This window comes from Balearica regulorum, chromosome 1, assembly GCF_011004875.1.
Source record: "Balearica regulorum gibbericeps isolate bBalReg1 chromosome 1, bBalReg1.pri, whole genome shotgun sequence".
NCBI lineage: Eukaryota > Metazoa > Chordata > Aves > Gruiformes > Gruidae > Balearica > Balearica regulorum.
In genome coordinates, this window is record NC_046184.1 from 4976755 (window position 1) to 4993374 (window position 16620).

A 16620-nucleotide genomic window follows, 5' to 3' on the forward strand; every position below is an offset into this window, starting at 1 on the left:
GATGTTTACCAGTTTGAAATAATCATTGGGCAGTCAGGAAGCATTTGGAGAAACATCCAGATCTCGCTGGCTATCTTTCTTTGCTTCCTGATCAGTATTCAGCTTGTTTCTACAACCACTCTGCTTCTGCCATTGCACAGGTGAGGAGCTGAGGGCCAGAGTAAATCAAAACAGTGAGACAGTGCAAAGATAATGCAATAAAGCTGATCCTAAGCACATCTGGTGAAAGGAGGATATTCAGACCAAAACAGGACCCTAGAGCAGGTACAGAATAACTAACAGGCATGAGACAATCAGCTGTGAAAAGCACTGACCTTCCCAAAGTGATTAGGAGCGGCCAGTTCTGCTCCTGCTCTCCTCAGCAAGGGCACATGAGGACACAGCATGTAACTAAATAAGACCAAAGTGTGTTTTAACATGGTTCAGATGCGGTTAAGTTTGGTGAGTTAACATTAAGCCTGGGGTCTTGTTTGCTCACATTATCCCCTCTTCCCCCTCCTTGGAATAAGGTCTCCTGATTTTCAGCGGGGGGGAGGAACACAGAAGGCGCTGTTCTGGGGATGTCATTGGAGACTGAGATAAGCAATTACTCAGGTGTGTTCACATTAGACATGTTTCGTGCTGACTTTTGCCGACTTAGCAAGATGAGCAGCTGTTCTTTGGGTGGGAGCTCAGCAAATTAAATTGCCTGGCATGCCTCCAGGCAACATGGGCAGAGACATTGGAGAGAGGCATGATCTAACAGCTGAGCTTCCACACACATTTCACCTGGAATGGATTGTGTTATGTCAAGGAATCTCTCTGTGTTGACATACAAACACATGCACCTTGGTGATGTTCTGCCTTCACACATCTGCATCCTCCTATTTTTCCATGCAAGGCTCATGGGTAGGACTAGTCTTCCTCATTTTCACCATACAAGTTAAATAAACCCTGTGGGGAGTGTTGAAGCTAAAGAAAACCTTGTTGCCTTCTAGCTCAAGAGCGGGAGTTTTCCAGAGTTCAGACTGAAGCTGAGGGAACAAGATCAGAGCTGCATTTGGTCATAACATCAGTACCATGGCTGCATGGATTCAGGAATGAAAGCCTTCCAGTTCTCTACTCTTCTAGGTAGAAGAATGGGACACCAGACACCCACCTCACACAGAGGCACCTACATTAAATGCCCAACTGAACCAGGAACTAAATCTACTCACAGCACTAGCAAACTGTAGAATTTGGTGGCTTTCAAAGCCAGTAATTTGATCAAGCAATTGCCAAATGTCCCGAAGGGTTACACAGGCATAGACATAGATAAATGTCCGGAGATAAAGTTAATTGTGGTGAAGTTCAGGGAATTATATTAAATATTTTCTTTCAGGCCTTAATCTAATCAATCTCTGAAACATCTGGATAGGACCCAACGGTCCCCAGTTCTGACACTATTTGGGAGGTGCCTTTGCTCCTGAAAGGGCTTATCTGGAGTCTCAGTGGCTGGTGATCTCCCTGTTGCCACTAGCTGCGTGCACTGTGGCCCAGCTGAGCATTTCAGAACTTCAAAATCTGGTACTATTCTGATTTGGGATGAATATTTTAAATATACTCAAATTCTCTGCCAAAGGGCCTCAGTGCTGGGGATGTCTGAGTCTGTCTGGGGAGCTTTTGTGAAACATGCGTTGAAGAAATCATCTGGTCAGGCAGGCAGGCTGCCAGGCCCCAATACCTGAAGCGGCTCTGTAGAATGGCAGTATAAAGAGATTAAAGTTGACACAACAGGAAACCCTGTTTGGTATGTCCACATGCAGTTTCCTAGAATGATTGGTGTGTAGTGGGATGAATGTTAGGGCAGCAGGCACCCTGGGTAAGTGTGTCGTCTTGAAGGTTTCTTACCTGTATCACTGGAAATTTTCAGATAAGAAATTCAGTTTGGGAAGGGGAAACTGGTTATGTCATAAGAGACAGAAATTGTGAGCATTTCTCCCCAGGTGCAAGCCAAGATAACAGAATTTAATTATTCCAAGGAATGGACTCTGCCCAGCAGTAACTCCAAGTGCTTCAGGGAGGACAGTGCATGAAAACCTCCTTCCAGAGGAATCCTGCCCATGGAGAGGACTAGTCACAAAACAGCCCAACAGACACATACCACAAAACGTCTTAGTGAGATCCTGTCCTCCCCGTTAAATTCTGGGGAAGTTCACCTACCCTGATAGCAAATGGTATGGCTCAGGGATCTTTCTGAGCATCCTCAGCACTTGTTCTTCCCATGTACTGTTTATATATCTTCTTGAGAAATTTCAGCTTTTTAGACACTTTTGGATAGTATATTTGTGCAGTTCGTGCCATCTAGTGGTCACACTGATTTCCCAATCTCGTTATTTTTACCAGAAAAAATTAAGCCACATTTGGTGGTTATGAGAGGACTGAAATAAGGGGTTACAAAATTAATATTTAAAGTGAATTCTGTTCTAAAGGAACTTTTTCATCTCTTCAGAGCAGCAGTGATTAGCTTCCCAGCCCAGGGTCCCAGATATCTCCAGAAGACTTATCTTAAGGTTTAAGTTTCTGATGAAAAAGGGCTGGTGACTCTGAGCTAGGGGCTCATGTGTGAACAGAACTCGGCTTAGCAGGAAATTTCAAGCTGTAGTAGTTACCATCAACACAGCAGAGACTGCGTGCCCCATGCCTGCTGCCCTTGCAGTCCTGGATAATCCTTGTCATAGCCACAGCTCCAACTACACTCATGTTAGTGTTCCTAAGCTAACTTTAAGGTAGCTAACTTAAATACTGCTAGGACTACAGGCATACAGGACTGAGCAAAATCCACCTAAGAGGCTGACTAAACACTGAGTCCAAGGTATATGGTTAGCTTGTCAATCCCTTTATGACATGATTTAAAGCCCACATGGATGTTTTATGTACCACAGAGTTGTAAGCCAACCTCCTGTTTGAAGCAGCGTGCCTGGGATCTTCACACTGAGATTCACCTCTGCTCAAAAAGCCTACAACTGCGATAAATGCTGAGCAGCTCACTCCAGGACGTAGGAGTCATCTGATGAAGTATAGAAGTCCCCAGAGCTGGTTTCCTCCTCTGAGCTCTCTTACTGGACTCCCTATGCTGTACATGGCATTAATTAGACCCAGCAAGGGCAGGATTCATCCCATTCTATGGTGAGGGCAGATAATTAAATTGAGTCAGGTGCCATATGGTCAGAAAAAAAATCTATTTTTTTCCATGGACTAAAAAGGGAGACAAAGATCTACAGTAGGGTAACCCCATCCCTCATTATGCTACTTACAGAAAAACCCTGCTCCCATCTTCCTCATTCTCCTGTATACTCCCCTCCTCTGTGCACATCACTCACCCCCACCTCCATAGGAAGCTGCACAGAAGATGACCTGGAGTAATACAGAGGAGGGGAAGGCTGGCCAGGTCATGCCATTTGAGCCCAAGGGATACAGAACTGCTTATCGAGTGACCTCTGCATCCAGAAACTGTCTCTTCAGGAGACGCAACGTTGCAGGCTCTATATGTGCACTGTCTGAGAGCTGAACCAGAGCTTAGGGAGAAAGTAATAAATAGGTGACATGGGGAAGCACTGTGTAGATGGCTCAATGCAAAAGCAAATGCATGTGCTGTGAAGGCTGTGTAGTAGTTAGGGCACAGCCTAGAGGTTCCTAAGCTTTCTAGAAAATCTGGAACTATGTCATCTCCAAGTTCAAGATCCAAGATTGCCCAAAAGATTAATTATTCAATGCCTCTTCCAGCATAACATCTGTGAAACAGTGTATGGAGCTATCATGTGACAGGTTCAAAGTGATCATTCTGTGTATAGTTAAGGTGTGGAACTTCTTCTCACAAGATGCTATGAAAGCTAATTTTTTATTCATTCTCTTCAGAGGAGATGATAGGGTTTTGGAAAATAAATTAACTAAGAACTGCTAAATAAATGGAAACTACCTCCTGATCGGGATGTACCATATCTACAAGTAACTATGGGTCTTTGGAAAATACCTTACATGCTTGCTCCAGTTCTTATCATAGAATCATAGAATCATAGAATGGTTTGGGTTGGAAGGGACCTCAAAGATCATCTGCCATGGGCAGGGACACCCTCCACTAGCCCAGGTTGCCCAAAGCCCCATATAACCTGGTCTTAAACACTTCCAGGGGTGGGGCCTCCACAACCTCTCTGGGCAACCTGTGCCAGTGCCTTATGTTCTCCCCTAAGCTCCTTTGGCAGCTCTTACATGGCAGTAAGTTGAAAGGCCACTGCTTGAGTTCCTTCTGAACCTCTGAATGTAGTTTCAGGTCTCAGGCTGAGAAACAATCTGTTGAAAAGATGTGTGACAGCAGACTATGGCTGCAGAAATCTTTTCACAGAATCACAGGATGGTATGGGTTGGAAGGAACCTCTGGAGATCATCCAGTCCAACCCTCCTACTAAAGCAGGATCACCTAGAGCTGGTTGCACAGGATCGTGTCCAGGCAAGTTTTGAATATCTCCAGAGAACGAGACTCCACAACCTCTCTGGGCAGCCTGTTCCAGTGCTCTGTCACCCTCAAAGTGAAAAAGTTTTTCCTCATATGCAAATGGAACTTCCTGTGTTCTAGTTTGCACCCATTGACCCTTGTCCTGTCACTGGGCTCCACTGAAAAGAGTCTGGCCCCATCCTCTTGACACCCTCCTCCCTTTAGATATTTATAAGCATTGATCAGATCCCCTCTCTCAGTCTTCTCTTCTCCAGGCTAACCAGCCCCAGCTCTCTCAGCCTTTCCTCATATGAGAGATGCTCCAGTCCCCTCATCATCTTTGTAGCTCTCTGCTGGACTCTCTCCAGTAGTTCCCTGTCTTTCTCGAACTGAGGAGCCCAGAACTGGACACAATATTCCAGATGTGCCCTCACTAGGGCAGAGTAGAGGGGGAGGATAACCTCCCTCGACCTGCTGGCCATGCTTTTCTTAATACGCCCCAGAATACCATTGGCCTTCTTGGCCACGAGGGCACATTGCTGGCTCATGGAGAAGTTGTCGACCAGGACTCCCAGGTCCTTGTCCGCAGTGCTGCTTCCCAGCATGCCTATGAGGATGTTATGAGAGACGGTGTCAAAAGCCTTGCTGAAGTCAAAGTAGGCAACATCCACTGCTCTCCCTTCATCCGCCTAGCCAGTCATGCCATCATAGAAAACTATCAGATTGGTCAGGCATGATTTCCCCTTAATGAATCCATGTTGACCACTCCCAATAACCTTCTTCTCCTCCACATGCTTATTGATGACCCCCAGAATAAGTTGCTCCATCACCTTGCCAGGGATGGAGGTGAGGCTGACTGGCCTTTAGTTTCCTGGGTCCTCCTTCCTGCCCTTTTTGAAGACTGGAATGACATTGGCTTTTACTGAAACATAGAAGTGTGACATAACATAGGATAAAATAACAGAATATAATTGATATGGTATGATATGATATGATCTTGTCTGCTGTTTTGTCACTGGGTCTACATAGTAATTCAGTCTTTTCCACTGAGGTTGCTCAGATGTCTGCAAATTTCCTTTGTTCCTGGAGGAGTGGAAGGGGTACTCCAGCTACTTCCCAGGGAAACCTGCTTCCTCCCTTCTTTCCCTCTACTGCCTTGCTGGCTTACTTTATCCAGTCTCTTGAATTATCCAAAGAGGCAGGGAGGACAAAACAGTTTCAAAAGCACCCAGGAGCCATACAACATGCATCTGAAAATATCATCAGATATTTTCACATGAATAACTTTGAAAAACTAGAGCTATCCCACCACCAGCTATGATCCTTTCCCAGCCAGAGTGGAAAAGGGTATTTGTGTGGGTCAGGATCCAGCCCAAAGGTCTCTGTCAACCCCTGGGAGATGGCTGGGTGGGCAGGCCCTTGGAAAAGCACACTGTTGCTGCCTCCATTACTCTGAGAACCAGTCTTCACCTCATTTACTATAAACAAACAAGCTAAGAGTGAGTTCTTGCTTTGATCTTTCAAAGTTTTGCATACTCCAAGGTCTGCGCCTAGCAGGAAATTAGTCAAACATCATGGGAAGCTACAAAAGCAAGAAGTGAGCCTATCCAAGCCTGAGCTGTTATCGAGGGCACAGGCAAGTGAAGACACTGTTTGGATAACCCTTGCTCAGGCACCACAGCTCAGACTTGCGTTGCAAGGCAAATATTTACCTATGGCCTAAACAAAGTCAGCGTTTCAAAACTGTGTTCAAAATACTGCATAAACCTGAGCTGTTTCCTTGAACTTGTCTCAGAGAAGTAAAGATCTTGTGTCTAGTACCTATGCGGGCTGTTCTTAGGAGACAAGCAGGAAGAAAATGAAGCATCTGATCTGCTTCTTGGTTTTGTTCCTCGTTTCTGGAGTAGGAAGCTTTGATCTTGTTATCGACGAAATCCCAGATGTGAGTATTTCAAGGCAGGGCCTAGGTCTCCTTTCCATGCTAAAGTCAACATCAAAGCTGCAGCTGACTTCGGTGGGAGCAGAATTGGATCATTGCTTTGTAGCTCTGCTTGTATCTCACGAATTCTCTTCTACTGTTCTCTGTAAATGGGATTGTTCTGATAATTGGTTTTCACCTGTCATTCATAGTGTTGCTTTGTTAATATTATTAAAGTTGGGATTTTATTTAAACCAAATTTAAACTCCTGGACTCAAGTGAACTTAGATTTGGGTGTCTACACCCATTCCCACATTGCAGTGCGTATTGCAATATTTCTATGAATAGAGCAGGGATGGTGTGAAACTTTCTTTTCCTTTGCGAGACTCATGAAAAGAATTACTGAGTGGGGATATGCTCTTTTTTTTTTTTTTTTTTTTTTCTTTTCTTCTTAGAGCACTTTTCATGACATGGCGAGATTTTTTATCCTGAGTTTGTAATTCCTAGGAAAAATATTCCAGACCTGTGGTCCTTTCTAACCATAGACGCCGTATCAGTTGAACATCGATGTGCTTAAACAATTGAAGTTAATTTTGTGCTAACCTTTGTGTATATGCTATCATATAAGCTGGAGAGAAGTTCATGAACTTAAACTTCTTTATTGCCATAAATTAAACTTCTAACAAACTTTAATTAAGAGTATTGCTGTGGTGTAAGAACCCCACTTCTAATTGAATCAGTGCTTGCACTTGGAAAAGACCCGATGTTCCTTTGCTGTCAATGGGACAAATCAAGTTCTCAGGTATGTTAGTATAAAACCAAAGATAATTTCTATTGGTTTGAGCAGAAATTCTCTGAACTTGCTAGTTTAAAAGTGATATCAGTATTTGAAATGCTGTAGTTACCATGGCTGGACCCATCCTGATGATAATCTGCCTCTTTATGGTCACTTCAGTGTGTTAAATATTACTCCTTGTTTCAGAAGGAAAGGTTGTAAAATGATAGTAAAAGTCATGGTCTTAAAGAGTATATAGAGCTAGCTGTTCACAGAGGGAAACTAAATGTGTGAAGACGCAGCATTTGCTGCATTTGGAACTCTATTAGAGTGCTAATCAATAATAAATCAAGTGATAAATCAAACAGTAAGGCAGCAGTAACTCTTTCTTTCTTTCTTTCTTTCTTTCTTTCTTTCTTTCTTTCTTTCTTTCTTTCTTTCTTTCTTTCTTTCTTTCTTCCTCTTTCTTCTCTAGGAAGTGGAAAACCTGATTGACCTAGAAATTGATGGATTTCCTTCAACCTCCAAGACGAGAAATGGCAGGTACCAGGTACGGTACACAGAAATGCTGCAAAAAAAAGGGAAGTAAGAATGCCTGGAAGCGCTCTTTAGGTGGCTTGTTCCATGTCAAGGGCTGTGCGTGTGCAATCAAGTGGTACCAGTGGGTCTTCATAAGCACTGAGAAGTCCTTGTCTCTTGTTAGGATAAGAACTGCGACTACCCTTTATGCAGTATCTAGCACGACAAGACTTTATTCCATATCTGAGCTCCTAAGGACCATAATACAGATTCTAAACAATGGAGATATTTGTCTGTCTAACTTCATATGTGGGAAAAATCCCATTCATACTGGTGGGGCTTTTCCATGAGAAAATGGAAAAGGACTTCAGACACTGGCAATGTAGGCTGAAACCTTTCCATCCTGCAGATAGTCCATTCATTCATATTTAACTCAGGTCAAAAGAGTGCAGCACAGTGTCACAAGGGTCATGAGCTGGTGGAGTCTGACACCAGGGAAGAAAATTTATTCAGCATGCTGATGGGTTGCAGGTTGTTGTATTTTGTCAGCTTCTGAAACAGAAACCCATTGCAGGAGTTTTCTTGTGTTTTACACAGTAGTAATTAACAATAATAATAATGTAGTCAGTTGTTTGAAGGTATTAACTTTTATTACACTGCATGAAAGAAATTATCATAAAATCATAGAATCATAGCATCATAGAATCCCAGACTGGTTTGGGTTGGAAGGGACCTCAAAGACCATCTAGTTCCAACCCCCCTGCCATGGGCAGGGACACCCTCCACTAGACCAGGTTGCCCAAAGCCTCATCTTTTGAACGCTTCCAGGGAGCCAGGGGCAGCCACAGCTTCTCTGGGCAACCTGTGCCAGGGCCTCACCACCTTCACAGGGAAGAATTTTGTCCTAATATCTAATCTAAATCTCCCCTCCTTCAGCTTAAACCCATCACCCCTTGTCCTGTCACTCCATGCCCTTGTAAACAGTCCCTCTCCAGCTTTCTTACAGGCCCCTTTAGGTACTGGAAGGTGCTCTAAGGTCTCCCTGCAGCCTTCTCTTCTCCGGACTGAACAACCCCAACTGTCTCAGCCTGTCTTCATAGGAGAGGTGCTCCAGCCCTCTGACAATCAGAGTGGACCTTGTCCTCCACCAAACTCTGGTGCTGCCTTTCTTGAGCTTGTTCAATATAGTGAAAACAAAAGATCCTCTTGAGTAAAGTTGGATTTCTCAGCATCTTGAAAGTTAAGCACAGGCAAACGTAGTTTTTCTTTATCCTACGGCTTTTCAAAAGAGGTCTCGCACAGAGTGTAAATGTATTGACACCAAAAGCCCCACTACACTGCCAAAGAAAAGGAAAATTTTAGCACAAATATGAATCAAGCCAGCTCACATTTGCCAGACCAATATTTAAATAATTTAATCATGATCTAAGCAAAAATCCTCTCTAGCTGCACTTCTTCAGGGCATCATTTCTTTCCAACATGTCTGTATTAGTGCTGTATGTATTATTCTGCCTCTGTTCCCCACCTTTCTGGATGCAGTGTTATAGATATGCAGTAATTTGCAATTCTACTAGTGGTTTTATTACACCAGTTATTCCTTATATTCCCATGTATTATTTCCCATCCTTTACCTACCAAATGACCCTTTGCAAACCAATAGAACTAACATCTCAGCTATAGGATGAGCTACCCTTGTGTTAGTTGAGTCACATTAAAGGATTAATAAATGAGATGATTAAACTGAACTACACGAAACATCTTGAGACAGTAGCTCTTGGCCAACAGCAGGCATAGTTACTTAGTGTGGATCACTAGAGGAAGGCTGTCTTCAAATTATTGTTTTAGTGCTATGTTTTTCTACAGTGAGTTCACTAGCCCGTTGGCAACAAGACAACAGAACTCCTCTGCAGACCTACAGATTAGCTCTAAAGAGAATTGCTTTCTAAGTCCAGATCAGGTATTCTGGTGAAAAATATTTGCTCCTGAGTAACTTCAAAATACTGTGTCTCAGGAATGTGAATGGCCCTTGTGACCATAGAAACAGAGCACCTCATGGGCTGGAATGCAGGTAACCTTGTGAACCTCTATATGATGAGGCACTGCCGTTATCTCTGTTTTGGAGATAGATAACAGAATTTTTGTCTAGACTGCAAGGTGGGATGTTCTGTAGCATGTCCCCCAGTCTTGGTCCTGATCTCTGGCTGTCCAAAGCCAGGTGAGATCACACCTATTTCCTTACTGCTCTGCCTGCCTGGTTTTCTCTCCATGAGAACCAGCAAGGAAGGAAATAAGGAGAGGGTAGAATCATCTGGCTGGAGACCCCGCCGGCTCCCAGGGTATGAATGTGATCAGAAAGATCAGGATTCACCTGCAGCACTGTGAAGACAAACTCTGCCAAGCCCTAGGTTTGAAATTACTCTTCTTCCACCTCACAATAAGAGTCATGATCCCCAAAAGGAGTCTGAAGAGGTTGCAAGGAGATTGAAGTGTGTCCAAAAATGCTTAGGAAGTGACTCACATGAAAACAAATCTGTGAGGAGATAGCATGCTGGGCATCTGCTTTTCAACCTTTTTCTTAATTTACAAATTCTTATGACTTCTAGGAATTTTCATGCCTGAGTAGAAAATTAATTTCCTTCAAGTACAGTATAACATCTCTGAATCTGCTTTCCTTGTTTTACTAAGTAAGTCACACCTCAGGAGTAGCCTGTGGACTGAAACGTGAAAGCAATGGTAAGCTAGACATCCCATAGATGATATAAAAACTGCAATCTCTTGTAATGCATGTCCTCCCTTAGACACCATAGCTTCTTCCTCCACAGACAGGACAGGAGGCATCAGGGCCAGCAGCCCTGGATAATAGTTAGCTTGAAGTGCTCAGTATTTTCATGATAGTAGACTGAATAGTAATTGCAACACTCATCCACAGTGATTCGAACAAAAATCGTTATGGAGGCCTAAATATCCACAGCCTGCACAGATGTCAGGAGAAGATGGGTCTCAACACCTGAAGACAGGGCCCATCATCTGTCAAGATCAGATCCTTAAAACAGTTCCTGAGGCACTTGTCTCCACCCTAATCAGCAATTTGCCACACATTAGCTATTGCACAAGGTACTGTTTCTAGGCAGTACGGTCATCAGCAGACCTGGATGTGGTTCAAAGGCAAGGATCAGCCAAGAATTCAGAAATAGCATGTCTTGTGTGCGACAGAAGTCCCTGCAAGGCCCACGTTCTCAGCAACCACACCAGTGCTCAAACCTAAAGTACATTTATCTACAATTCTGTCCTCCTGACCTGTTGGAGTGGCTGCCCTCTGGAACCTTTGAGATCTCAGGGGGATGGCTGGCCCACCCCATGCCTGATCTCTAAAAAGAGCAGTGGGAGTCATTGCACATGCAAGTAATAGTTCACATCTCCATCAGCACCTCCCCCTTCTCCTCCACTCTCACAAAAACAAACAGGAAGGAAACCTGGGGATTTTGAAAGCTTTAAGCACCATTATAAAGGTGAGCCAAGAACCCCGAGCTCTTCTAAGAACCAGAAAAGTACCACAATAAAATAAATCCCCTCTGTGCTAAGGCCTTAGTCTTCATCTTTTCAAAATTAAATTTGTTTCAGTTAAGGTTGGTTTACTCTTAATTTGTATTCATGCTGGTGATGTTTCCTACCCTAAGGATATGTGTGGGGACAACAGTCATTCATCATGATCTGGTTCTTTATCAGATGTGAAGGGTCCAGTTCATTGTACAGTGAGGTTTGTGGGGTGTCAGGGTGAAGTGAGCAAGGATTAGTCTGTCAGGCTTTGCAGAGGGTCTCTAGAGAGCCATAAACTTCCAGATCCTGAAATCCTAGTCTGAATGTTTCAGGTGGAGCCTGTATAACTAGGAAATAAAAACCTACATTTGTTCTCAGGCAGGTAGAAATCCTGCAGTCCGTCTGTCTGTCTTCAAAGGATCCTTAAAATCATCTCATTAAAATGATTTTGCTGTAAGATGTATCATCTCTTATAGAGCCAAAGATTTGTTAATTAGCTTCAAATGAACTTAGTAACTGTATAGCAAGCCTTATATGCACCATGTGACTAAAACAGTTATTGTAAGCATCTTCTGTGGTTTTGGATCCTCTTGGATTCAAGTGCTACTGAAACCTGAGATGAGATTGGTATGTTTTGGTTCATGGAGTTCATGGAGTACTGCATCCAGCTCTGGGGTCCCCAATACAAGACAGACATGGAGCTGTTGGAGTGAGTCCAGAGGAGGCCATGAAGATGATCAGAGGGCTGGAGCACCTCTGCTATGGAGACAGGCTGGGAGAGTTGGGGTTGTTCATCCTGGAGAAGAGAAGGGTCCAGGGAGCCCTAATTGCAGCCTTCCAGTATCTAAAAGGGCCTACAGGAAAGCTGGAGAGGGACTTTTTACAAGGGCATGGAGTGACAGGACAAGGGGCAATGGGTTTAAGCTGAAGGAGGGGAGATTTAGATTAGATATTAGGACAAAATTGTTCCCTGTGAAGGTGGTGAGACACTGGCACAGGTTGCCCAGAGAAGCTGTGATTGCCCCCTCCCTGGAAGTGTTCAAAGGATGAGGCTTTGGGCAACCTGGTCTAATGGGGGGTGTCCCTCCCCATGGCAGGGGGGTTGGAACTAGATGGTCTTTGAGGTCACTTCCAACTCAAACCATTCTGATTCTATAATTCTATGATTTTTATAATTTAGCCATCAGTGTCTGAACTAGTCCCCCTAAGTTCTTCATCATCATCAATGGAGTTAAAGGGCTCAGTTGAGTTGCCTACATGTACATATCTAGCACTGTCTGAGCTAGCACAGGGAGTCCAAGACATCTTAGGTATCATGCAGGACCTACAGGAGCCTCAGCTCCTGGAACCCCAGCTGGAGGCCAGGGTGGTACCCTTGGGCACCACCAGTGGCACTGGGTACCCAGTCCTCTAATCAGAGCAGTCAGCATGGTTTAGGGCAGGACTCATTCAACCAAAGGGGAGTATCTATTTTCAGATGAAAGGGGTTGCTCCATTAGTAAAGAGCTAAGTTTGCCTAGTTGTGATGATAACACCAAAGTAGATAGCTGCCTTTAAAAACTGCCTCTCCCTCTAGAACTAGGTGAGCAAAATCGCATCCCAGGGTTAGTCATACAAGTTTAAGTTTTAGGCAATTAAACAGAACGATTCAAATGGCCACAAGATGTCACCACCTCTTCGTAGAAATTTCCAAATGCAAATATTCATACGGCAGGAAAAAATCCTCACCATTAATGAACAGTTTCAGCTCTTCTAAGCAGTGCATACATAATTAACTTTAAATATATAAAAGTATATAAATATAATATCAATTATGCAGTAGGTTTTTGTATACATACATATTGCAAATAATACAATAATGTAAATATATATTCTATAATGTAAACAAAATGAGATGAAAAGGTTTGGATTTTGAGGTTTTTCAACTTTTGTTAGGAAAAAAAAGACAATTTTTTGTGTTAAAAGCTAAGGTTTCTGATTATGACTTTTTGCCAGCACATTTTTGCTTTCAGGAAGAATGTTTTTGTTCTAGAATGTTTTCTATAAAAAATAAAGACAGAGGAAGCGAGCTGTCCTTCTGTTTTTGATAGCCTCTAAGTCACAGCTGGGAGATCACATGCTCCAACATCCCGTGTATAAATACATAAAATAAGACAAAAGAAATATGCATACTATGTCTGAGATCTCAAACCTACTCTGATCATCTCAGAAAGCAGCTTTTAGATGTTACCACTGTCTGATCCCTGTCTTGAAACAGCCACAATCTGTGTTCTTAGCTTTGCTGAAATACGTTCTCCATATTTTTCTTTTCCAGCGAAGCACGTCTGACTGGGGGTATGTTGGAGATCTGGTGAGTTTTTTTCTACCTCTGTGGAAAATAATACTGAACAAAGTGATTTCTTAGTTAACCATTTTTTGGAAATCAATCCTTTTGTTTGCTCAGTTCCTTGTTTTTACTGCTGGTTCGGTATTAACCTATTTTCTTTAAACAGAGCACTGTTTGCACAATGCTGTTTATACAACTGCTCTTGGAGGGAGAAGGGTATGGTAAATATGAAGAAATGAGCATCACAAGTGATTAGACAAAGGCAATATCTTAACATATTTTAATACTATTCTCCCACTGCCATGGTTTAACTGTTTACAAGACTAGGGTGGTAACCAATGCTTCAGGTTTCCTTTATTTTGGACCTTTATTGAAAATGTAAGCTCTCTCCTCCTCAATATATGATGTTGAGGATTACTATGTGGCCTTCTATACTGGATTACACCAACTGAGTCAGTCCAAGGACTGGTTGCATGGTCAAAAGCAAGGAAAACACTCCAGCTTAATAAATTCCTCCTTTCAGCTGAAACGTTATGATGAACTATATTCACATGAGTATCTTGACACAATTGCCAGGTAAAATATGGAGGTGTCTTGAACTTGAGTTCATGTCCCATCTGGCTGCCATATTGTAATGAACAGCAGTTGAAAAAAAGGCACTGAGACTATAAAAGGAGTTGATACCGCCCTCTAGGGCACATTTTCTAGCTGTCTCCCAAATTTATAGAGTAATTTTGTCAATTACAGGTGGAGGACGATGACAAGATAGGTCTTTACAGCTACAAAGTTCAATCCACTATAACGTCACGGTTGGCCAACACAATGATCCAAGCCAAAATGGTGAATAATGCAAAACGGTCCCAGCACATAGTGTTTGATGTACAAGTCCCCAAAGGAGCTTTTATTGACAATTTTACTATGTAAGTAGTGGGCAGGTATCAGCCTTGTGCTCTGGCAGGTTCAATGTGGTGGCAGAATCTGGTGGGAGGGAAGTATTTGTAAAAGCAAAACACCTCTTATTATTTTCTAGCTTCAGTGTAATTTTAGCAAGCTTTCTCAAAGAAAAAAGGCTCATGTCATCATACTATCTGTCTCTTCTCCAATGATTATTGGGCCATTGGCCAAAATCAACAAAATTTGACAAAAGGACAGAAGTTTCAAGTAGGCTAAGCTCCTACCTGTCTTGTGCAATTTGGCACCAGATAAAAGGAAAGAGAGAGAGTCAAATTAGAGCCCTCACTGAACAGAAAGAAACTAGCCTGGTTCAGTATCTATTTAGAGAGACAGCAGCCAGCTTTGCTGGTCAGCAGACACGTCCTGATCCATGTTCCAAAAAGGCCATGACATGAGAAACTGTCTACCCTGCCCAAAGGATGGGGAAGTGTGAAGGGAAGGGGTGGGGGGGGGAGAGCAGATCCTCCTTAGAGTACAAGAGTGCTGGCTATTTGAAATAAAAAAGTGGGTAGGGAAAAAGATACAGATCTAGTGGAAACCAGACTTCATTACTTCAGGGTTAAACAAGAGCCTTATTATTTTATTTCCCACCAGATTAGATTTCACTGATGTTTTTCTAAAGTGAAGAAACAGTCGTCAATTGTAAAGTTGTTTCTTTTGCAAACTGACTGTGCTTCTTTCTCCCAGGGATGTCAATGGTATAACATTTACCAGCAAAATTCGGGAAAAATCTGAAGCCAGAAAAATGTACTCTCAAGCAAAAGCCAAAGGCAAAGCTGCTGGAATAGTAAGGTATAAAGACTTTGGCATATGGATATTGTACTGAACTTACTCACAGGAGAACTGGGGTGATCAGTCCCAGGAGGAGCTGGAAATGAAATGGGTTGGAGAGGCAGGTTTTGCTTGCTTACAGCAACTCTGATATTTAATTGTCAAGGACTTAACCTGTGTTCCTGTTTTCAGCTTGATAAAACATATTGCGCCAACAGACAACTGCAATTCTCTGGTATAGGCCACAGTTAGAATCAGACCCAGCAAATGCAGCTCTCCTTCTCCTTGTATTTTCTCAAAATAACCCCACAGTTGACTTTTCAGGAGCAATGCCTTGGATATGGAAAACTTCAAAACTGAAGTGAATGTGCCACCAGGGATGAGGATCCAATTTGAACTTCACTACCATGAAATGATTCGAAGGAAACTGAGCTCCTATGAGCACGTCATCTCTGTGAAGCCAGGACGCTTGGCAAAGCACATGGAGGTAAAGTAGAGCTGGTGTGTGTAGGCAGCACCCCACAGGTGAATCCTCACTGAGAAAGCAGCCAAGGTTCCGATGAGCACCACAGCAGGACAATTCATCTACAGCTCCTTCCTTTTATATGGGCTCGGTACAAATAGCCTCAAGGTCACTGTAGAGACCAGCATGAGACACTTCAAACCAGGAGCTATGTAGCTACAGGAGTGTGGACCAAATGTGCCCTACCTCCTCTCTAACACACATACTAACACAGCTGGGCATCTCCTGAATTGTGACTGACTCACGTCAGAACCACTTGGGCAAACAAGCTTTGGCCTATATATACCCTTGTGTAAACTTGCCTTGGCTGAAGGAAAGCAAACAATATTCATTATTTATTTGGAACAATGTTTTTCATAATAATCCCAGCTTCATGAGATAGAGTACTATGAGAGCAGATGTTCTCTGAATGACAGCCTGTCCACAACTGGCTGCCAGAAGATGATTTGTCTTATTCTTACCCTCTGTGTTACATACATTTAAAGGTGTCCTCTGACATCCATCAACAGACACAGGATACACGGCTAGCTGGACATTTCCATCTGGCCATTCTCACATTCCTATTTCATAAATGTCATCTTCAGCTTTCCATGGCTTCAGCACAAGCTGTATAGGAAAGTTAAAGTTTGTTGCTCACATTTGCTTGGAGCTGATCTGCTTCAAGCTGACCAAAGGCCTGAGTTAATCTTACTGAAAAAGATGCCATGTCAGGTCTCCTAGTAGTCTTATTAACTATTCAGAGGCACAACCAGAAAAAGTCCTTAGCTGACTGGATAAAAACTTTGTTTTCCAAATCACCAGGGCCATTCAACCGAAAGGGAAAATGCTCTCTGTCCTGTCAATGGCA

General features: G+C 43.0%; 1 protein-coding gene across 1 annotated transcript in view; it reads left to right on the plus strand.

Moving 5' to 3' along the window:
- Positions 1 to 6200: 6200 nt before the first annotated feature.
- Positions 6201 to 16620, plus strand: part of ITIH2 (inter-alpha-trypsin inhibitor heavy chain 2) — a 29120-nt gene continuing 18700 nt past the window's right edge. Inside the window, exons 1-6 of the mRNA XM_010301854.2 lie at positions 6201 to 6392; positions 7619 to 7693; positions 13514 to 13549; positions 14273 to 14445; positions 15167 to 15271; positions 15575 to 15737. Of these exons, the coding sequence (XP_010300156.1) occupies positions 6309 to 6392; positions 7619 to 7693; positions 13514 to 13549; positions 14273 to 14445; positions 15167 to 15271; positions 15575 to 15737 (636 nt within the window). The 5' untranslated portion in view covers positions 6201 to 6308. The remainder of the gene's footprint in view (positions 6393 to 7618; positions 7694 to 13513; positions 13550 to 14272; positions 14446 to 15166; positions 15272 to 15574; positions 15738 to 16620) is intronic.